Source organism: Meles meles, chromosome 4 (genome assembly GCF_922984935.1).
Source record: "Meles meles chromosome 4, mMelMel3.1 paternal haplotype, whole genome shotgun sequence".
Classification (NCBI taxonomy): Eukaryota; Metazoa; Chordata; class Mammalia; order Carnivora; family Mustelidae; genus Meles; species Meles meles.
The window spans coordinates 52,629,267-52,651,755 of NC_060069.1; the positions used below are offsets into that span (position 1 = coordinate 52,629,267).

At 46.1% G+C, this 22,489-nt stretch overlaps 1 protein-coding gene across 9 annotated transcripts in view; it reads right to left on the reverse strand.

Annotated features, from left to right (window-relative positions):
* ST6GAL1 (ST6 beta-galactoside alpha-2,6-sialyltransferase 1) overlaps positions 1 to 22,489 on the reverse strand; it is a 121,275-nt gene that overhangs the window by 18,625 nt on the left and 80,161 nt on the right. For 5 of the 9 annotated variants that reach the window (XM_046002743.1, XM_046002747.1, XM_046002742.1 and 2 more), the window contains 3 exons: positions 15,707 to 15,842; positions 10,684 to 11,302; positions 3,866 to 3,963 (listed from right to left, as the gene is read on the reverse strand). In XM_046002743.1, coding sequence (XP_045858699.1) covers positions 3,866 to 3,963; positions 10,684 to 11,269 — 684 coding nt within the window. In that variant the 5' untranslated portion in view covers positions 11,270 to 11,302; positions 15,707 to 15,842. Of the gene's footprint in view, positions 1 to 3,865; positions 3,964 to 10,683; positions 11,320 to 12,365; positions 12,689 to 15,706; positions 15,843 to 20,465; positions 20,541 to 22,489 lie in introns of those variants that run through there. The other 4 variants (XM_046002750.1, XM_046002744.1, XM_046002748.1 and 1 more) reach the window with 4 other exon arrangements.

The following is a 22,489-nucleotide window of genomic DNA, read 5'->3' on the forward strand; positions in this document are numbered from 1 at the left end:
TCCTCTACGGACACCCTTCTCCCTCAGCCTCCTGATAAAAGGCCTCCCTTTCTCTGCATCCTACTTTGCAGCACTTTCATCCTTCAGGACAAACTACAAACGGCCTCTGGCTACACTCTACTTAGCCTTCTTTCCTTCTGACTCCCTCCAGTGGGGCTTGATCCTCAGCAGGGCTTTGGGTCAATCCCCCCTCCCCATCACTCACTCACTGTCCCCTCTTCAATTTATTCAGTTTCTCCCTCTATCAGCTGGTTTCTCCCCATTGACTTAAAAAAAATTTTTATGGTGGTAAAATATATGTAACAAAATGTACCATTTTCACCATTTTGAAGTGTACAGCTCAGGGACATGAAGTATATTCATGCTGTTAGAAAACCATCACCGTCCTCCATCTCCAGAACTTCCTCCTCTAGCCAAACTGGAACTCTCTAACCATTAAACGATGATTCCTCGCCACCCCGAGAGCCCAGAAACCACAGTTCTACTCTCTGTCTGTGAATCGGCATGCGAATCTGTCATGCCATACGGTGTGTGCCCTCTTGTGACTGTCTTCCCGTTGCCTTCTAAATGTACTCAAGTCTCTCCAATCTTAAAAAAAAAAAAAAAAAAAAAAAAAATGAAAGGAACAGAAACTGGCCCTGGAACCCTCAACTCTCTACAGCGCTAGCCCTACTTCTCGTCTGTCCTTCTTGAAAGAACTATCCGCAGTGGCCTTCCCCCACACACTCCGACCCTGCGCTCCACTGTGGCTTCTGGCTTCACCGCTTTCCCAAACAGCTGCTGCCGAAGGTCACCAGTGGCCTTCCTGTTGCCAAAGAGAGAACAGCGCTTCTCAGTCCTCACCTCAGTGGGCCTCAGCAGCATCGGGCGGTGCTGATTAACCTCCTCTTTCTGTCTGTTACCCAAAGCCCCTGTGTAGAATTTCTGTCCACACCCTTTCCCTCATGCTCTTCTTCAGCCCAGCTGTTCCACTGCCTCACAGATAAAGGCGACTGGCAACTTCTCTCCTCTAGCCCCATTTCATCAGCTGCCCACTTGACATCTCTTCACAGTATCTACGGCGCAGCGCAGATCATATCTGTCACCACAGTTCTTACCCCACCCTCCTCTCTGACCCTTGCCTACACAACCCAAAATGTCTCCAAGCACTGGTAATCCCAGTGACCCCAGCCAGCCAGCCACGTGAGCCAGAAAACCAAGAGTACCGGCGGCCCCTCTCCTTTCACCCCTAGCCACAGACCCACTAACGCCTCTGGACCACACATGCCAAATAGCTCTCAAATCCATTCTATTCTCACGTTCACCCACATTTCTCCTGTGCAGCAACTGTGAGCATTTCCTTGCAAGAGCCTCCTGACTGTGCTTCTCCACGGACACAGGGTCACTGAGCAGACGGACGCCAGCAACGTTTGCAGAGTGCGAGTCTGGTCATGCCACAGAGAATATCTCCTGACCACAGCACCAGGACATGGTTCCTCTTTACCCTCAGCCTCCGTGCTCACCACACCCCACCCCACACACACACTCCCCTGCCCCCTCCCACACGTGGCCTCACTAGGCTGTTGTGTCTTCAGGAGAGGCCCTAGCCCTTCTCATTCTCTATGCCTACGTGACTGTCTCACCTCCTCAAGGCCCCTGACATCCCTGACCAGGGAAAATCTCCCCCTGGGGGTTGTGGGAGCACCTTAATCCTGTCCTTTGTAGTTCTCTGTTACAACTGTCTATCTCTCTGCATGATGACTGATTGTAGCTGTGGGCGGTGGCCCATGAAGGGGCCCAGCCCGCTGGGCTCACCACTGTATCCCCCAAACTCATCTGAGTGTTGGCCCACAGGAACGTGAGAGCAGATATCATCCACTGATGCAAGTCCCGGGTACTCGGTGCTCTGCATGGTCTTCTGGCTCACTCCTCCTAACCTGTGCTGTGAAGAAGGTACTGCTCTTCTCCCTCTCCACGCATGGACAAATGGAGGCATAAGGAACTTGTGCCTGACCATTTACCTATTAAAAGGCAGAGCCGACGCCTGGGTGGCTCAGTGGATTAAGCCACTGCCTTCGGCTCGGGTCATGATCTCAGGGTCCTGGGATCGAGCCCCGCATCGGGCTCTCTGCTCTGCAGGGAGCCTGCTTCCTCCTCTCTCTCTGCCTGCCTCTCTGCCTACTTGTGATCTCTGTCTGTCAAATAAATAAATAAAATCTTAAAAAAAAAAAAAGATTTAAGAGGCAGAGCCGGGGTTTCAACCCCAGGCAGGCTGACTGGAGATCTATGTACCGACCACCACCTTCTACTCGGTCTTGTCCATATTTGTGAAAGGGGGAAAGGGAGGGAGGGAGGGAGGCGAAGGTGGATATTCAGGTAACACTTTACACGGAAGTAGAGGTTACGCTGTAGCACTTCGTGAGGATTTCTTGGGGCATGAGAAGGAAAAGGAGAAAGTAGGGAACGTTCCTCCCACCTCCTGTGTCTGATTTTCTAGACTTGCCAGAGTCCAAGCAGCCATGAAGCTCCAGCCTCATCTCCCTCTATAGGGCAACACAAATCCGTCCCCACCCCCACCCCAGTCAGACCGTTTGGATGTCTCCCTCATTTCCTATGCATCTCTGTCCTGCCAATACCACTTCTTAGAGTGTCTGCCTCTTCCTGTTTCTCCAAGTCCTGCCCATATTTCAAAGTCTGGCTCTGGTGCCACGTCCTCCAGAGAGTCTCTTGCTAACCAATCTATTTCTTTTAATCTGCCCTCTTCTACTTTATAATAAAAGTAATATAAAATCCCCAAATGTAAGGTTGGATAATAAATAGGAACTGAAAGCATAGAGAGTCGACTCAGTCAGATATCACAGTGACAGAAAATGATATCATCACCAAGGAGTTGAGAAAGAACAGAAAACAAGATGGCAGCCACCTGCAAAGAAGTTTAAGTTCATCAGTCCAAGTTCCTTCATACAAGGGTTCCTAGGACTGTGGGCCTCAGATGGAAATTGGGCCATGCAAGAAGCAGCTTCTTCCCAGCTGGTGAGGTCCTGAGGGGCAGGCAGTGAAACGGAAGTAGAGCCTTGTGGCCGAGGAGGGAGAAATGAGGGTGTACTGGAATAGTGTTGAAAGGGCACTTACAATCACTCCCAGCATGTGCTCCATGCCCATGGAGTCCTAGGCGGCGTACAGAGCCTGCACATTGGCAGAAGAACACCCAAGCTTTACATGTTTATGCAGGAAACAATAAACACGGATGGTCGTGAGTGAGGTGAATGGGTTTGCCGACCTCTCACGCTAGTTCTGATATATGTGTCAACCAGTTTTGTTTTGTTTGTTTGTGAAAATCTATTAACAGAACTTTGTGGCAGGAGTATTTCTCAAGTCCCCATTAGTTTTGAGAATTCAGCATATGCTACCTGGAAGTACTTCAGGAACTAATTCTCAAGGGGAATTCACGAGGCAATACGTGAATTCGAGTGCCACGTCACATAGCATCATCTGGTGATGAGGTCTCATGATACTTGCATACTATTTTACAGCTTCTCAAACACACCCACATTCATGGCTTCGCTCACTTTTCCCAGCATCCCTCACTCTGATATTCTCTGCTATGTTGTCCCTCGTGCAATTTTCCGGGAAAAAACCTGGCAGCTACAGGGACAGCAGAACTCTCCTTTCTCGGGACACTGGACAACTCTGTTAATGCCACCTGATGCCACGGGGGCTTTCTCATGAACACATCACCAGGTTGGGTCTTGGACTCCAGGACTCAGCAAGGTCACGGGACTTAATTAACTTAGTGGCTCTGATGTGCCCCCAGCAGGTGAGGTCTACATTAGAGCCCACACTGTGGTCATTCTCTCACTCCAGATCTGCACAGAAGAAATTTTACCTGAGAGTTCATCAGGCGAATGGTGGTTTTCGTGCCCACGTCTTGTTGGAAACTGGCTGTGGGCGCCCCATTAAACCTCAGGACTGCGTCATGATCATCTATAAACCATAAGGAAACAGAAGAGAGGTGATGAGCACCAGCAACATGCAGGAACAGAGGAAGGTCTGGAGGGAGAGAGGGCAGGAAGAAGGGGAGGGGCGAGAGAATCATACTTCCCACTCTTTATCCCATCAGGATCCCCATCAGAGGGGAAAAGGACCATATTTGTACGGGGAAATCTGGTACAGTTTGTAGACCGGGCATGACTGCCTGCTTGCCTGGCCACTGCAGAAGCTAACGAGGCTCATATCAAGCACCCCTGAAATCCCTTCCATGACTCCAGCAAGCCTGTGCACGGCAGAGGGGTGACCTGGGCTGGCGTGCTGCCTCACATGGGCTCACTACCCCAGTCACCAAAGGAGCAACGCAAATATTTTTCTTAGTGTAACCACTAGGTCATACTTCCATCCCTGTCAGAAAAATGCCGCTACCATAAGCTCAGTGTCACCCACAAGTGCAAAGTCCTCACAGCCCTCTGAGAAGCTTGCAGCACTCAGCAAATCAGAGGGATTTACTGTGGTTTCCAAGACAACGCCCTGAGTGTGCCATTAGGAACCTGAGGCCAGGGAAGGGTCACAAGCCTGGGTGGTGGCAGAGATGGAAAAGGAGTTCACAGATCAAAACCGAATCCCACATTTGTCTATTGAAAAAGAAACACTCTTTTGTCAGAAACAAGGTCCTAAATCCAGGCAAGATCAAACAGACCACATTTTTTAAAAATCCATTCACTCCCTGGCTCTTGTTCCCTGTCCCTGTAGTTGTTTGAGCAGAGTTTGGAAGACTTGGAGAAGTTTCTTTCTGTGTCACTGACCAATCTTCTGGGAGAGAGAAACTAAGTTGACTTTTAGGTTCTCTCTCAACCTTCAGCCAGCCTCCTAGGAGCTCATCCCAACCTGACTTGATCAAGCAAGTTTGGGGCTCACCACTGAAATTTGCCCAAGTTTGGGAGGTCAGCCCAATTTTCTGTTGTTCTATTTCCCTCCCTGTGGGAAATTTATCTGGGGTGGTTCTTCATTCACAAAGGTGACAGCAGAAGGTGGTGGTGGGGGGGGGTGGAATTTGGCTCAATACAAGATGATTTGGAAAAAAGTACCCACAGAATTAAGGGATGAAAGCCTCCCTCTTTATTTCATTTCTAACATATGTTTTAAACCTCGGGACTCTAGACATATCATCTAGTCATAAAAACAACCCTATCTCAATCCTAGGACAAATTTCATCAAAATGGTTTGAAAGTCACATGGGATGTGCATAGTCCAGGCTTTATCAGCTTACAGGGCCAGTACCCTGAACTTCAAAGAGGGCAGAAGGTGCATCTTTACACAACTTAGATTGCAACACGTCAGTCCATATCAGTCACTGGCTTCAAAAGTGACCAGCAATAATCACACCAGAAATGCAGATGTATCAGAAGCTTCACTGGGTCAGCTTCCCCGTTTCACGGGTGAGCAAATTATTAATGTGAGCATCCCCGGACAAAACATGGCAAAGTCAGACGGAGTCACTGAGAATAAAAGTCACTGAATAAAAGGACTATTTACAACGTTGTAGGTAGGATTTCAAGAATCAACGAGGAATGGCCAATATCGCAAGGTCAGCTGCGAAAGTGGCCACCACTATTCCTCAAACCTGATAGGGCCAGAAAAGCAGGGGCCCTGAACTGAAGATGGCCACCCATGGGGAGTGGTGGCCCTAAGGGAAACACAGCTCCTGCTAAGTAAGGTCCAGCTAGAAAGAAGAGAATACCCCATCCTCTCTTTCCTCCTTCCCTCTGACTTCTCGGCCTTAGGGAAAAGAGAAAGAAAGCTGATCTCAGACAGAGAGTTTGCTTGAAAGGGGCTGAACTGTGAGCCAAGGGAAAGCAGCAGCTGATGGTATTCTACAAGGAGAGAGCTGGGGGGACACTGACTTCACTCTCCTCCTTCTCAGGTTTGGAGCACCACATCTATTGTCTGGTGCCAAATAAAAGCCAGGGGGCCAGGAAGCCCAGATGACACAGTCACCAAATTCAATCTCCCAGGGCACAGAGTCCGACAGAAAAGGGAGAAAGGAGCTTGGGCTTGGAGGGGTAAATGGAGAATGCCCAGCACAGGAGTCTGACCATCAACCCTCCGTATTGACCATAAGAAAAGAAAAAGCTTTTGTTCACTCAACAAATACAGATTAAGCCTCTCCTCCCCATCAGGCATAGTTCCACATGCTGGAGACAATGGCCCTGAACAAGAAAGACAAGTGCCTGCTGTCAGAGATCTTGCAATCTACAGCAAGGAAGGAGCCAATAAATACAACCACCTACCCTTGAGATAATGACAAACCGTGACCGATGTTATGGCACAAATAAATCCAGTGGTGGGACCAAGACACCGAGGGACTCTCCTTTGCAGACCCTGATGATTCAGGACACGCCTCGGAGCTGAACCCAAAGGAGGGCCGAGCACAGGAAGGGTCCAGGGAAGAACATTCCAGTCAGAAGAGGTAGCACTGTTGGGACACCCTAGGCAGTAAGGACTTGGCTGGAGACAAGTGAGTGAGGGGAAGACGAAGACAAGACGGCGCTAAAAAAGCTGGCAGGAACCAGGCCACACAGGCTGTGGAGGCCAGGTGTGAAGTTTGGACTTTATTTTAAGAAAAAAAAAAAAAAAAAATCAGACAAAGAAGGAAACTTGCAAAGAGGCCACTAAGTTGGCCTCACAGAGAAAGAGGAGCACATTCTTGTCGGCCAAACTGTCCTTTGCTGTTGATGGCTGAAGAGGTTCTGAAATCAAGTGGACACCCAGGAAATCACCAGGAGAAATCAAGAGGTCCTGGGAGCCCAGCAAGTGAGCCTTTGCAAGGGGAAGGCTGCAGAAAATGGAGGCCACCACTTCTGATGAACTTAGAATTAGAGGACAGAAAAGACACAAATTAGAAAATGCAGAAATAAAGGCACTACTATAGGCACAGGATATGATTCCATGCCTAGACTACTCAACAGAATCCACTCCTTAGTAAATTCATCAGTATACCAAAATCCTCTGCCTGCGGGTACAGTAGTAACTCTAAATAGCTAGAAATTGTTACGAAAGAAATTTTATCACAATTTAGACCAAGGTTTGTTTTTTTTTTTTTTAATATTTTCAAAGTAGCTTAATGATCATATAATCATATTTGGAAGGCTAAATTCTGGTCCTGGTTAGGAAAACTCGATATAATAGAAATTAGGGCTGGAAAATTATGACCTGAAGGCCAAATCTGGCCCATTCTCCATTTTTGTAAATAAAGTTTTATTGGAACATAGCCAGGCCCATTCATTTATGACGGCCTAGTTTGCTTTTGCACAACAACAGCGGAGCTGAGGAGCTGTGAGAGACACTATATTCCTCAAAACCAAAAATATTTGCTGTCTGGCCCTTCACAGGAAATGTCTGCAGACCCCTGATATAAACAATCATATTGTTCCCTGATATAAACAAACAATCATATTGTTCCACAACCCAACATGTCTTTCTTCTCAGTCCTCACTCTGCACGAGAACTCCATCTGCCCCAAACCTGCCCCAACTCCACTCCCCTTGCCTTCCATCATATGTCCTACACCTGCTTCTTCCTGGTCCTTCTCGCTGGCCTTCTGAATGTCTCTGCCTTTCCTGTGCTTTTCCCTGTCTCTTAAACGTACACTTTACCTAGGCTTTCCCCTCAGTCCTCTCTCCAGACCTACAACTGTCACTTCGGCACAAATGATTCCTCAATCTCATCTCCCCCGACCTGACCCTTCCCGGGAATCAAACACCCAACTGCATAGATTACTACTCAGGGAAACCCACAAATAATTCAGATTCAGCACCTCTGAGACAGCACCTGTCCTCCTTCGAAAGCATGCTCCCCTGTGATACGAGATGGCCTGCTTCCAAGCTAGAAACCCTGACTCCTTCCTGTCAATCAAGGTCATTTCTAATTAGACACCAGTTCCTGTCTCTTCTCAAATCAGACACATTCTTTCCACCACCACGATCACTGCTCAAACAGGCCTGGCACTTCTCGCCCAAAAGTGGCAATAATCCCTAATAACAATGACATAGCAGTCCCCATAGGCAATGGGGTTCAGAGAAATGAGAAATCTCTCCAAAACGTACACAATCCCAACACTTGCTCATTCAAAACCCTTCTAGGACTCTATGGCTTAAAAAGAATGAAACCCAAAGTCTTGATTGTGACCAGCAACATTCTGTAGGAGCTGACTCCTGCCTACCTTTCTGGCCTCAGTTCTCAGTCCCCTTCACCTTGCAGGGCCCTACATCCCAGCCCAACATACTCTGTCCTTTGTTCCCATTCAGCTTTGCTTCTTGCATTTGCCTCAACTCAGAACTTGCTTCTCCTTTCCCGTAGGAGAGCATGTATTCAAGAATATCACAGGTTTTAACATCACACTCAAAATTTTATTATAATGCTACAACCACGACAGGCACAAGAGCAGAGGGGAAGACTGTGCGGGCCTTGGAGTCAAAGGACCTGGTTTCAAGTCCTAGTCTGCTATTTACCCCTTGTGTAATCTCTGAGCCTCGACACTTAGGTCACCGGTTCAACGGGAACAATAATTGTCCCCACATCACAGGATTCCTGGGAAGACTAAAAGGCAAGGCATGCTGGGAGCACAGCAGGTGCACGGTAAGCATGACTCCTGTTGCTTATGTTTTAGAAAAACACTATTGTTTGAAATGAAAACACAAACAAATCTAAGACATCTTATGGGTACATGTACTAAAAATAATTGAAAACGGCCGTGCCCACCTGCGGCTGGTTTGAGGGACAGCTGGAGACACACTCCATCATTACGATCCCTCTCGTAAACAATTCTGCCGTGGACAAAAAGAGCCACAAAACTTATCTGCCTTTGGTCTTCTAGCCCCACAGCTGTGGATAGCTCCCGTGAGGCATTTAAGTCATCTGCACAAAAACCCTGTTAGCAGTACAATTTGTAAGAGCAAACAATTTGAAACCATCCAATACACTCAATAGTTCACAAGAAACGGGACAAATTGCAGGTAGAGGGGAAAGACCACAGGCCTGGCACGCTGCCTGTACTCCCAGGCCTTCAGCAAAGGGCCTTCCCTGTCTCTTCCCCCTTTGTATTCTAAGCTCTGGCTCTGTGTGGTTGAAAGCTCCATGAATGAATAAAAGAATGAACGATAAAACGTTTGTTAGACTAAATGCCCAGGGGAATGCCCTGTTGGAGGGCAGAACAACTGGAAGGCCAACGTGCAATGTTTGTTCGTCTCAAGAGCAAAGTCTTTCCAGAGAAGTACATCCTTGCAATTATAACTGTAGTCTACAGAAGAAGATTGTTTTACTCTGCATGTAAATCACTCCAAACTTCCACGCAGTGCGTCAAGAGTGTAGCTCCAGTTCATAGAAGTACTGGGCTGTCTGAAACCTTAACCCATTCCGGCCAGGCCGTCGGGGACGAGTTAACACGAAGAAGAGGATCCAGTAGCACCGGGGATACTCGAAACATGACGATTATAGAGCAACATCAGGAGGAAGAAGGGAACTTAGTTCCATTACAGATGAACAAAAGCCAATCACATTGCGCTTCTAGAAAACGAAGCGCAAAAGAAACCAAAAAGGCAAAAGCAAAAGTCGGGGCGGGGCGGGTTATCTTGGCAGTCTGGATTAGTGAGCGCTGCCTATTTGGGGAGGCATAAAATGTGATCTCACCACTTCCTCCTGCTCCAGAGAATCCAATTTGGTTCTACTTTTCTTCCTTTGAGAGCCTGAGCTTGGTTTCAGACCATTTTTCCTGGCAGTCACAGGAAGGGAATAAAACAGGAGACATATGACCTCACCTGCTCCAGTACCTTCCAGAGCCTGCGAGAAGAGCGAGGCTTCCTGTGCTTTGCTTCCTTTAGCCTGATTGATTTCACAATAATGGAAAACACATTCTCTCAAAATAAGGGAACTAGGGCGCCTTAAGCAAATCCATTGCTTTGTGTGGTACACATATTTACAAACATGGACAGACTTTCTATCTTTATTAACTGTGAAGAATTTTTTTTTAAAAAAGCAAGTTGTTATATTCTGAACAGTGACTTGTAGCCTTTTTTGGGTCACAGACACCTCTAAGAATAATTGACTGGAAGCTATGGACTTTTTCTCTGGGAAAATGTACAGACTGACTTACCATACACATACACACACACACACACACACATTTATGCACACCTAATTCACAGGTATTTGGCACATAGCTTTAGGGATTTTTGGACTCCCTAAAGTTGGTCCACAGTCCCAAAGTTAAGAATTCCTACTCTAATTAATGATCCTCAAACAGAAAGGCTGAAAAGTACTCGGGTAGTTGAAGCCAAGAAAGACAATTAGTCCTCAACTAGCCGTGAAATTACAGTTTCAGAACCTGAAGAGACAGGAGAAGTCAGTGCTTCTGTAATTTTTAAAAGTCAGTTACAGTGTGGTGTGTACGGATAGAGGCAGAACACATTTTCCCAACAGTATCTTCTGCAGAACAGCACTATTTAAAACAGAGAAAAACAAAGCTGTTCTCACTGATAAAGATACCAAGAGCCTGGATGGATCCCCACCATTTTGGCTGCCCACCGGGTACTTCTGAGGCCCACGAGAAGGCTGTAGACCACTGCGGTGGGCCAGTGTGCTCCTCCCCAGCCCTGACCAAATACCCAGCCCCCCCAACCCCCGCCCCCGGAGCAGCCCTAACACTGCAGAACCCACCTATTTCTCGGCCCAGCTGGGAGGACTTCAGAGAACCGGCTGATGAGACCACAGCACACCTGCCCCATGGCCCAGCCTTGGTCCTGATGTTCTCTTTGGGCAGGAAACCCTCCCATTCAGAGGTGTTGAAGGGAAAATCTGTGGACTCTACCATGGAGACGTTCACATGGTCCCGGAGGTGGCAGTGCAGGGCCTCTGCGCTGAACTTGACACCTGGCCCTGGTCCCTTATAGGACACTTTGTACTTGTTCATATTCAGATAATTCCTCCAGATCTTCTGCAGCCGGGGGATGAGGTTTTTGGAAGAGCTGTCCTTGTTCCACACCTGGAAGGAGGCCTCAGGCTTGGGCTTGGCGGGGCCCCGGGGACTGCTGAGGGCCTGGTTGATCCTGGGGGGGTTCTGGGTGCTGCTTGAAGTTACAGCCTGTTTCTCCAGACCTTTCAACAGCTGGAATTCCTTGGTTTGCAGTTTAAAGGAATCATAGTAACTCCCTTTCTTCCTCTCCTTCCACACACAGATGATTGCAAACAGGAGAAAGGCGAGCACGCAGCAACTGAACTTTTTCTTCAGGTTGGTGTGAATCATGATGAAAGATGTGTTCAGGGCAGCCACTCTGTTCTGAGCAGAAAACAAGCCTAGAAAAGGTAAGATGAGGCAAAACAAAACAAAAACAAACCCAAAAACAAAACAACAACAACAACAAAACAAAAAACAAAACCGATATGAACAAAATCTACAAGTAGTGCCTGGCAAGAGGTGGGGTGATGAGCTGCGTAATGGATTCAGAGTGAGGAGACTCATGTCCAGCCTTTGCTTTCCCTCCCACCATGCCGGCAGCCTGTAACAACCTGAAGTAAACATCAGACCTCAGTTTGGGTTTTGAATGTAGACAGCAGTCCTCAGACATTCCCCTTTTCCTCTCCGAGCCATGAACACTTTCTGTATTCTCCTGCTATTCCTTTTTACTCTTAGTTTTGTGTTGCTTGGTCTAGCTCCCTGACTGCACCCTGAGCTCGGTGAGGTCGGGAACTACAGCTTACACAGGCTCCTGGGGCCTTATGCTGTCTGTTCAACGACGGCATGCATGCTTGAAAGACTAGGAGAAAAACAGAAGAGCAGGATGGCTGGTCTACCTCACAAGAATCCAACTCCCTAAAATCCTAAAGTGCCCAGCATCCTTTTAAAATTGCCAGACTTGGGGCACCCGGGTGGCTCAGTGGGTTAAAGCCTCTGCCTTTGGCTCGGGTCATGATCCCAGGGTCCTGAGACTGAGTCCCGCATCGGGCTCTCTGCTCTGTGGGGAGCCTGCTCCCCCCCCCCCATCTCTCTCTGCCTGCCTCTCTGCCTACTTGTGATCTCTGTCTGTCAAATAAATAAATGAAATCTTAAAAAAATAAAGAAATAAAATAAAATTGCCAGACCTCTGTCCACAGACAGCACCACAGACCCATGACACATCTCTCTAAGAAGCTGCAGGGTTGGACTCCTGCTTTGAGAAGAAGACCAGTAGTTAGCTTACAGTACAACACCTGGCTTCACAGAACGCAAATTCCAAAAATACCAGCAAGTGGCAGGATGCTGCCTCGGCTCGTGGTAAAGGAGAGGAAATTTTGGTAAGATGGCAGACACCAATTAAGGAGATCAAAGCAAAGAGGCATCAAGCATTAAGATGTTACTTCACCTAATTTCACCGTAGACCAGGGCCCTCGTCATGTAGAGCTCCAGCCAGCACCATGAACATGGCAGTCTGGTAGGAAGGGCAGCCCCTGAGCTGTGCAGCGAGGCCTGACCGTCACTGGCCAGGAAGGTGTTACAGTCTCCATGTCTACAGATGAGCAGCCCGAGGCTCTGAGAGGTTCAGAGAAGTGCCTAGCATCACAAAACTAAGTAAACGGCAGCACTGAAGTTCAAATCCAAGCACACTTGATTCCATAATACATGTCCTTTTCAACATAAACATGCACAGAACGGCTGAAAGTTCTGGCAAATGGATTTTATTACAAAAATAGAGCCTCACAGTCCCCTTTATATCTGGGTATGGCCCTACTTTGTTTTCCCAGAATTTATTGTGTAATTGAATGGAAGTTCCGTACTTTGAACTCAAACAATGTCTGTACCTTTTGGAAAACATTAAATTCTTTCCTAAATAACTGGGTTTATTTACCGTAATGAGTCTAAGCAGTCACCCCTGGGGTTTTGCGAACCCACTAGGGATCCACAGTTCCTTCCTATGGAGCCCAGGGCTAAGGATATCTGGGACAAGGGGTAGGAGTACTGGACTAGGTATTCACAAAACCTGGCCCCCCTACCCCCCATTCTTGGTGACTTTGGACAAGTCACAATCCTGTCTCTACCTAGGTTTTCTATAGAATCATCTCTCATGTGCTCACAGAGTGCTGGGAGGAGAAGCAGAAATGGTATTTGAACCAGGTCATTGCAAAGGCACAGGAAGTGTTCTAAACAGAGACCAGAGGGCAGTCCCTTGGCTGGGGGCCATGAGGAGGCCGTGCGGGACAGGGAGAGATGGATGGCAGAATGGAACACAGGCCATGACTCATCAACCCGAGCTCACGTCCTCATCTAAGACTCTTTAATGTAAGTGACATCAAAACCATTCCCGGAATCCATGGGCAGTACTGAGCAAACCATGCTTCCCACCACCCCAGATTTCAGGAATGGGTGGCTCTGGGGATAACGGGTGCTTGCCTTGAGCTGTGCAAGTGACAGAATGTACCCAGAAGGAGAAAAATTCAAACGTGTGGTCATGAGATGGGGAGAGGGCTTGTGGCAGATCAGAAAACTAAGGAACTCCATTTCCTCACTCTGCACAGCTGATCCCATGGCTATGAGAGCTAAAGAACTCAAGAAGGGAATGGAGCATTGAAGCAGTGTCTACAACGGGGCAGGCACTTAAGCTGCAATGTCTAATTTAATATTCACTGTGCCCCTATGGCATCGATATCCACAGACCCACTGGAGAAAATGAAAACACTGAGGCTTAGCAGAGTTACACGTCTTCTCCAAAATGAACAGGTAGTGCCAGAACCGGGATTCCAACCCAGGTCTGTCTCACTCCAAAAGTTCACGGTTTTTGCACTGAAAGATAGGCCTCTGTATTAAAAAGACAGTGAAAAGTCACTGTTGACCAAACAGGACTCAGACATCAAGGGCTGTATGGGGGCAAGTCAAATGGCCAGACAATCCCAGAAAAAGCCCCTTGGCCTTGGGCATGCTGCAGCCCTCCCCCACGGGCACTGTTTTCCCCTCAGGCAGCCTGTTCGAGGTTATTGGGCTTACAAGAGCCAGAAAAAACCCTGTCACGTAAGCACAGCAAATTGTATTGGCTCCATTTATGGTTGGAAAAACTGGGGTTTTAGACGCATCAATTTATCGTTTATTTATTTGATCTCAAAAGTTGCACGAGTGATTGGGAAGCAGTGCAGCTGAAAGTCGGGACTTAACTTTTCTGTGTAGGAGTGAAATGAGACAGGAGGTAGGGAGGCGGGACCTCATTCACCGTCTAGGAGCTAAGGCTCGAAGGGGATGGTGGTCACCTTCCTGCCAGCACCTATAGTCCAAGACTGAGGGTCCCAGAGAAGAAGAGCTCCTCCAAAGAGCCAGACACAAGAGTTCTGCCACTTTTAAGAGGCCTTAGCCTTCAGGGTCCTGGCTTCAGGACACTCATCTGAAAGCTTACCTTGGAGCTCCCCAGGTGTCCTGACACACCCTCTGTTGAGGCTCCAAGTGCACCCACTGGCTGGCTCTGTGTCTGTGAGCAGAACAACGTCAAGCTCTGTGTCTATGAGCAAACTCATCAAGCTTTGGGTTTTCCAGATGTCTTAACGTCTGGGCTTTTGCGCTGCTTGTCCACTTGCCTGGCAAACAGGGTTACCTTTCTGCTTCCAACCTCCCACTGTGCAGCGGGAGTGGGAGAAGGAGAAACAGGCTTCCTGCAGAGTGGGGGCCCAATGTGGGGCTCGATCCCAGGACCCTGGGATCATGACCTGAGCCGAAGGTAGACACTTAAGGACTGAGCCACCCAGGTGCCACCCTCTCCCCGATTCATTTCTAGTGTTTAGCAATGATAGCTTTTCCTGCTGACCCCCTGCTAGAGGGGAACTCCTCCTGGCTCATGCTTGAAACCCCAGTGTCCAGCAGAGTCCCTGAAATTGACAGGTACTCAATAAAGCATTACTGAACAGATGTGACTATATCAATAAATCCTTACTACCCCCACCGGGCTTCTAGAAGAATCCAGTAACAACCCACATTATCACCTATAAAGAACAAACCAACCCTGAAGCCACAGACAGAAAAATCTCAAAGTAAGGTTCCTGCCCTGGTTTACTCATCACTACATGCCCAGTACCAAAGGCAGGGCTTGGCACAAAGGAGGTGTTCAAAAAGGGTGGATTGAATCACAGAATAACTTCAAATCTCACACTTACGGTTTATGGACATGGGCAAACCACCTGTCCCCAGCCCTCCCTGAATCAGGACTAAATAAATACATGAAGAAAAGAGAAAAGCTGGAGTCAGACCTTAAGACTCTGTGACTTGTGGCCGGCACACTCCATTACCCCATTTTTTAATTAAGAATGGACCCTTTTGTATCAACATGGACGGGACTGGAAGAGATTATGCTGAGTGAAATTAGTCAAGCAGAGAGAGTCAAGTATCATATGGTTTCACTTATTTGTGGAGCATAAGAAATAACACAGAGGACATGGGGAGATGGAGAGGAGAAGGGAGTTGAGGGAAATTGGAAGGGGAGATGAACCATGAGAGACTGTGGACTCTGAAAAACAATCTGAGGTTTTGAAGGGCTGGGGGGTGGGAGGTTGAGGGAACCAGGTGGTGGGTAATAGAGAAGGCACGTATTGCATGGAGCACTGGGTGTGGCACATAAACAATGAATTCTGTTACACTGAGAAGAAATTAAATAAAAAAAATTGTGCTAAAAAAAAAAAAGAATGGATCCTTTTGCTGCCCCCATAGTGCATGCTTCCATGTGTCCCTTACCTGCTTTTGGCTAATCCCCCTGGGGCTGCAGGCCCTTCAGGTCCTTAGGAACCACTGCTATTCTCCATGGGAGGAATCTTTGCTTTATTGGGTCTGGAGGCCAAGGCTCATTTTGCTCCGGCTGATCAAAGAACATCTGCAAAGGCCAAAAAAGAAAAAATCAAAACAAAAACAAACAAACAAACAGGGGCGCCTGGGTGGCTCAGTGGGTTAAGCCTCTGCCTTCGGCTCAGGTCATGATCTCAGGGTCTTGGGATCCAGCCCCACATCGGGCTCTCTGCGCAGTGGGGAGCCTGCTTCCTCCTCTCTCTCTCTCTCTCTGCCTGCCTCTCTGCCTACTTGTGATCTCTGTCTGTCAAATAAATAAATAAAATCTTTAAAAAAACAAACAAACAAACAAACAAAAAAACAAAGAAGAAATAAGAGCTCGTTTCCAGAAGAGGCAGTGTTAAAGGTTAACAAGGCATCCGGATAGGCCCCTCTCCTAGTCCCCTAGCCTCCACTACAGCGCAATCCAGAAAGTCTGGAGAGCTCAGAAAAAGAAACACAGAGACAAGAGCCCATTATAGGTGCTGTGCTCAGGATTGTGAATAGCAGAGAAGGCACAGAATTAGATTGATACTAGATAAGAACATGCTAGAAGGATAAAGCAGGTACCACAGGCCAATCTAGGAAGAAAGGATTGTTCAGTCACTGGTTACATAAATAGTAATTTGGGGAGAGAAGATTCATCCCTAAATACCCTCTAGACCATGATTTATTATCAAAGAACACTTCATGATATGTGAAATTTCAATCAGTATAACGCTACCTAGAAAAAATAGGTTGCAAAATTGTATATAATATTCTAATCAAATCATAAAAATTGTCTTTAATGTACATGTGAAAAAGAGAAAGGACTAGAAACAAAACAAAATAAGGCAACCATGGAATGTTTTCATGTTTTACATTTTGTATACTCCAAAATTTCTAAATTTATATGAATTACTCTTAGTGTTGGAAAAAATATTATAAAAATATATAATATACAAAATTAAATGAAATTTATTTTTATATAATTAAAATTATATAAATTTTTATAAAAATATATAATATGTAAAAAATATAAAAATATAATTTTAGAAAGCTAAAAACAGAATTCTATATTTGTCAGCTCTTTCTTCTGACGGAATGCAGAAAAATAATAAAAGAAAACTTTGATAAATTCACTTGCATGAAAACTCCCACTTGTCTCCAAGAAAATGCTGTAATTAAAAGGAAAAAAAAGAGTCCAGCTGTGCAAAGGGTAAAGAGAGTCAATGCATCTCAAAATAAACAGGCACTCCACATGAATGGACAAATCACAAAATAGAAAACATAATTAACAAGCATATAAATTATGATGAATCTTGAGAGAAACCCAAAAGGGACAACTGGCATGCTAAGATGCCAGTTTATAGAATTTCCATTAGACAGCAGTTTTCAAAAATGATAATACTCATTACTGAACTGGTTGTAATAGAATTGGTATATTTTGAGGGAGCAGTAGAAATTAACTTAACCTTTTTAGAAAGTAACCAAGTCATAGAATTAAGAGCTTCTGACTTGCAGGAAATAAGACAATAAATAATTGAAAGGAGAAAAAGATAACATATTTTGGTTTCCCTGCACAGAAATGACTCCCTACCTTTCACAGCTGTGGTGAGGTTTGGAAGAGGAACAATGGGATAAAGAATGCGTTTTATAAAGCAATATGTACAGGCAAGAAGAAAAATCATTTTCAATTTGAAAGTGATTTGTAATGGTGAAAATCTAAGGTTAACAACTAAGCTTTTGGCAAAAGGGAAACAGTTAACCTAGGGTACCCGTATCTGCTAGAAAGAATATATATACACATCCATATAACAATATTAATTAATTTAAAATATATAAGGTAATACGTAATAACAGATAATATATATAAAAAATTGTGTGTGAATTTATATAGCAATGGGGGAGAATTCTTCAAATACTAAAAATGAAAAAAGTAAAAGAGAACGTTATCTGTGCATCATTGTGAAGAAATATCTAGAAAACAGGCACATGATTGAGACCCCAAAACAGTTGAGGAGCAAGCATAATAAAGGAAGTCAAACGGAGAGATGAGAAAAATTCTCATCTCTCCGTTTGACTTCCTTTATTATGCTTATTATGTTAGCAGAGTAATTAAGGCAAAACTCTCAGGGACAGTATTGAAAATACCTTGTTCATCAACTCCATTCCCGTCCTAGGAGATGCAGCATTAACTGAGCTGAGAGGAAGCCACAGTGGCCACAACTAGCTCCTTCCCGTGACTCCTGGGAGAGTCCTAAAGCCTCTCTGAGGCCCCACTCCTTTTCATGGCATGTATGTTGCCTTTGTGGCACGCGTTTGTAATTATGCATGCATTCATATTATTATTCGATTGCCATCTGCCGCCTCTAGTAAAAATGGAAACCCCTTCGGCAGAAACCTTGTCAGCCTTCTTCACTACTATCATCAGTGCCTAGACGAGGGTACAGCACGTGGTAAATACTCAGCAAATTATTTGTTGAGTGAATGAAGGACCGCCAGTTCTTAAGAGGTCTGTGCTTCTCTCAAGCATCACTGAGGGAAAAGGCTCTTTCTTGTCACCCTCATGAGGAACACCATGGGCAGCCCACTGTCCTTGAGGGGTCGCCGCTTGCCTACGCTGGTGTGCTGCCATGCCCCCCAGTAAGCAAGCTGCTGGGGTGCGACCTTGGTTTGAGTTCAGTGCAGGAACAGCTGAGGAGGGCAGCTAACACGAGTCTTCCTCCCCCTATCATCTGCTCACAACAACTTGTCCTCCTAGGAGATAACAACCACTCCCTGCCCTTGATTTCTAAAAACAACGAGCTGAAATCAAGCAGCACAATTGTTGATGTACATCTATCGTAGGTGATGAGAATCTTCCAGAGTCACTGCTGATCAGGAGACTGCCGCCCTGGTGAACTTCGCCCAGCTGCAGAAATTGTCAGAGTTCTCGGTCTTCCCGGTAAGAAGCTTTATTTAGCAATCATGACCGTAACAGAACATTTATTCAGAACTAGCTATGTGCTCAGCACTGATGAGCTTCGGGGTTGAGGGTCAGAGCTCTGGGATGAGACAGATGGGGCAAGAGTACAAACCATCCCTCACTAGTTACATGACCTCCAGCAAGCTATTCAACCCTCTAAGACTCAGCTTCTTTATCTATAAAATGGGAATAATAATAAAAGAGCCCATCTCCTGGGAGAGTTTAAATAATCTAGTAAGGTAATACACCCAAAGGGATCCCAGCAGGGATGGTGACAAAGATTATATGCATAATTTCACTGACTTCTCACCATGCCCTACCCTATGTGTGTCACTACCATCTCAAATTACAAAGAGGGAAACTGAAATAGGGAAGAGGAGTGATTTTCTCACACTTAATGATGGCACTCCAAGTGCCCTGTGCTCTTCTGTCCTTTGCACCCTGAAAGGTGGGTTCCTTCTGACGAATGGACCATGCCCTACCCTGTTCGTATGGGCTCATACCTGCTCAGGCCCCTCACCGCCCCCAAGTGCACCAGCTCAAGTGCTCCTGGACTCTGAAAACTCTCTTAACCCCACAGAGATCGACACGACTCCACTGTACCTGTCCTGGCTCTGAGGAACCTATGTGACATTTCTCCATTTGCAGATGGGATAGCCCACCCAGACTGAGGGTTCCTTTAAGCTTTGTTTCTGCCCGCTCCACACCTAGCCAGTTCTGAGCCAGAAGTGGGACGCACTTGGTCGCGTCTGAACCAAAGAATGAAGCTGGCTCTGATACCACGCTTTCCCATCCCCCACGTCCTTCAGCCGCTAGATGCAGACTCACTCACCCACCCATCACCTCCACTTGCTCGAAGCCCCTTGCCAGCACTGTGCTGCAGATGTTCATTTGATCTACGGGATCTGCTAAGTGATAGGGAATTTACCATCTGGCAGGGCCACATAGAGCTAAGTGAACAGCTCTGCCTCTTCAAAGGTCTTAAGGTCTTCGAAGGTCTTAAAATGAAGAAAAATCACCCCCACCACCTCCACCCCCGTAAAAATAAATCCAATGGGTTAAGCACTGAGACACGCCGAGCCTGTGCTCAGTGCCGAGAACCTCACATACACCAACACATTTCATTCTCACACAACCCAGTGCAGAGCACGGCACCCGCTCCCCACCTTGGTGAAGTCATTTCCCCTCCACCAGGACACTCTTCTTCCTCCCTTGAATATCTTCACAGCTGGTTCACTCTCATCCTCCTCACACTATTTTTCTGCCCTGCCTCTTGGGGATATCAACAGCTACCTTGGGAATCATTCTAGCTCCCTGGTCTCTCAGTCCTTTGATCTCTTCTACTCCAAAGATGGTGACTTTAGCCACTCACCCCCAAGATCATATCTCTGATCTTACCACTTTCAAAAAATACTCCACAGTCTTGATTTCAGGCACCATCACCCCCAATCACCACTCCTATCTTTGTAGCTTAGTCCAGCTAGTACCGACCTCCAACGATCTTCCTGTGGTTGCTCCTACCACCTTCTCACCGTCTCCCACTTCCTTCATGTCCTCACTTCCCTTCCTACCCAGCTTCAACTCCATGGTCTGTCATTCATTTGGCCTCTCTCATCACCCAATGTTGGATAAACCTCAATCCTGGTCAAATCCAAGTCTCTGTCTTCCTCCACACCTGCAGGGGTGCAGCTCCATGGCTAAAGAAAACCACAAAATAATACTTACAGATTTCCCTTCAAGTTCACGATCACTAAGTGCAAGCAGCTCCTTCACACTTCCCGGCAATCACATATTACTTTTCTGGTCCATTCACCTGCTGTCTCCTAGAGGACCACTGACTTCCTCCCCATGAAAAGTCCCCTTATCTTCCCTCACCCTTAATGAACTGCTACTTATTCATAGAGAAAAAGGAAGCGACCAGAACAGAATTTCCACACACACAATGCACCTTTGTACCACAGTTACTCATCTTACTTGAATTTACGCCCAAATGACCTCTTGTCGCTACAGATGAATTGGCTGCACCCAATACTTGGAATAATCAACATTTGTTCCACTAGATCCTGTATAGTCTTATCTACTTATGGAAATTCTTCTACAAAATCTCCCCTTTTGCTTCTGCATCATATGTAGATCTCTCAAAGACCATGCTTATCAGCACACAGACTGCTTCTCCTATCTTAAACACACACACACACACACATACACACACACACACACACACTCTCACACACCCCTCTCTTGATTAAGGCAGCCACCACCTGACCCTGATCAGTCTTAGCATCATTAAGAGCAGGACACCTAAGCAGTATGTGCCTCAGAAAAATTCTCACCTGAAATGCTTAATTGTATATAATCAAGCCTTTATATGTAATCTCAGTTTTTAGAAAATACAGGTAAAAGAAGAATAAGCTGGGGCATCTGGATGGCTCAGTGGGTTAAAGTCTCTGCCTTCAGCTGTCCTGAGATCGAGCCCCACATCAGGCTCTCTGCTCAGCAGGGAGTCTGCTTCTTCCTCTCTCTCTGCCTGCCTCTCTGCCTACTTGTGATCTCTGTCTGTCAAATAAATAAATAAAATCTTAAAAAAAAAAAAAAAAAGAATAAGTTATATGACAGCACAGAGACGTTATCAGACAAATCCAGAAAGCAAGGCATTCTACAGAACAACTGAACCAGGTTCCTTACCAGGTCGATGGACAGGAGAAACAAATGGCTTCAAAGACAAAAATATCATACGCAATGTGCAGACTTCGCCTGAATCAATTTGAACAAAACACCACTGGGAGCAAATGGGGATATTTGCATATAGATTTGGCATTATATGATAATAAGAAATCATTGTTAATTTTGTTAGGTATAATAATCAGTCTTATTTTGATTACATAATATAGTTATGTTGATTTTTTAAAGAAGTCCCATGCAGGTAAAGTAGTTAGAGATGAAATCTACTTTAGAACACTTCAGCCAGAATATAGATGAAGCAAATATGAAAAAAATGCAATGTCATATGAAAAAAATGTGCTCAAATTAAGCTATGTAAGGAATAAGAATGAGCTGCAGACTCTTTTCAGACAATATCATTTGGGAGTGGGAGAGTTTGAAAGAGGTTTAAAAGAAGGTATAGGAGACAATTTTTCTGTTTTACTGAAAGAATTCATTGAAAAAAGATATAAGACTTTATAAGAGTCACAGATTTAACCACGGCACAAGTTCCAAATAATCTTCATTTCCCTGTCCCTCCTGGGTAGCTTCTTGACCTCATCTCACTTCCCAGATCCTGCCTCCTTTCCTTTGCAGTAAACCTCCTTGAAAGAACTTGGAGAGGTCAGTGTTTCCAATGTCTACCTTGCCACTGGCACTTGAATGCACCCCAGCAAGCCTTGCCATCTCTGGGAAACTGCTCTCGTCTACGTTACCAAAGACCTTCCTGACTCCCGTGTTGCTAAGTAAATGGTCAGGGCTCGGTCTTCACCTTGTTCAGCTCATCAGCTGTGTTTTACCAAGTTAGTCATTTTCTCCTCCTGGCTTCCAGAACCTACACTCTCTCTCCTGGTTTTTCTCCACCAGGTAGCTAAGAAACCAGGTTCAGTCAGTGACTTTCTAAACAAAGGAACTTCTTAAGAATTTAAAAACAACAACAGCAGCACCTAGGTGGCTCAGTGGGTTAAAGCCTCTGCCTTCAGCTCAGGTCATGATCCCAAGGTCCTGGGATCAAGCCCGCATCAGACTCTCTGCTCAGCAGGGAGCCT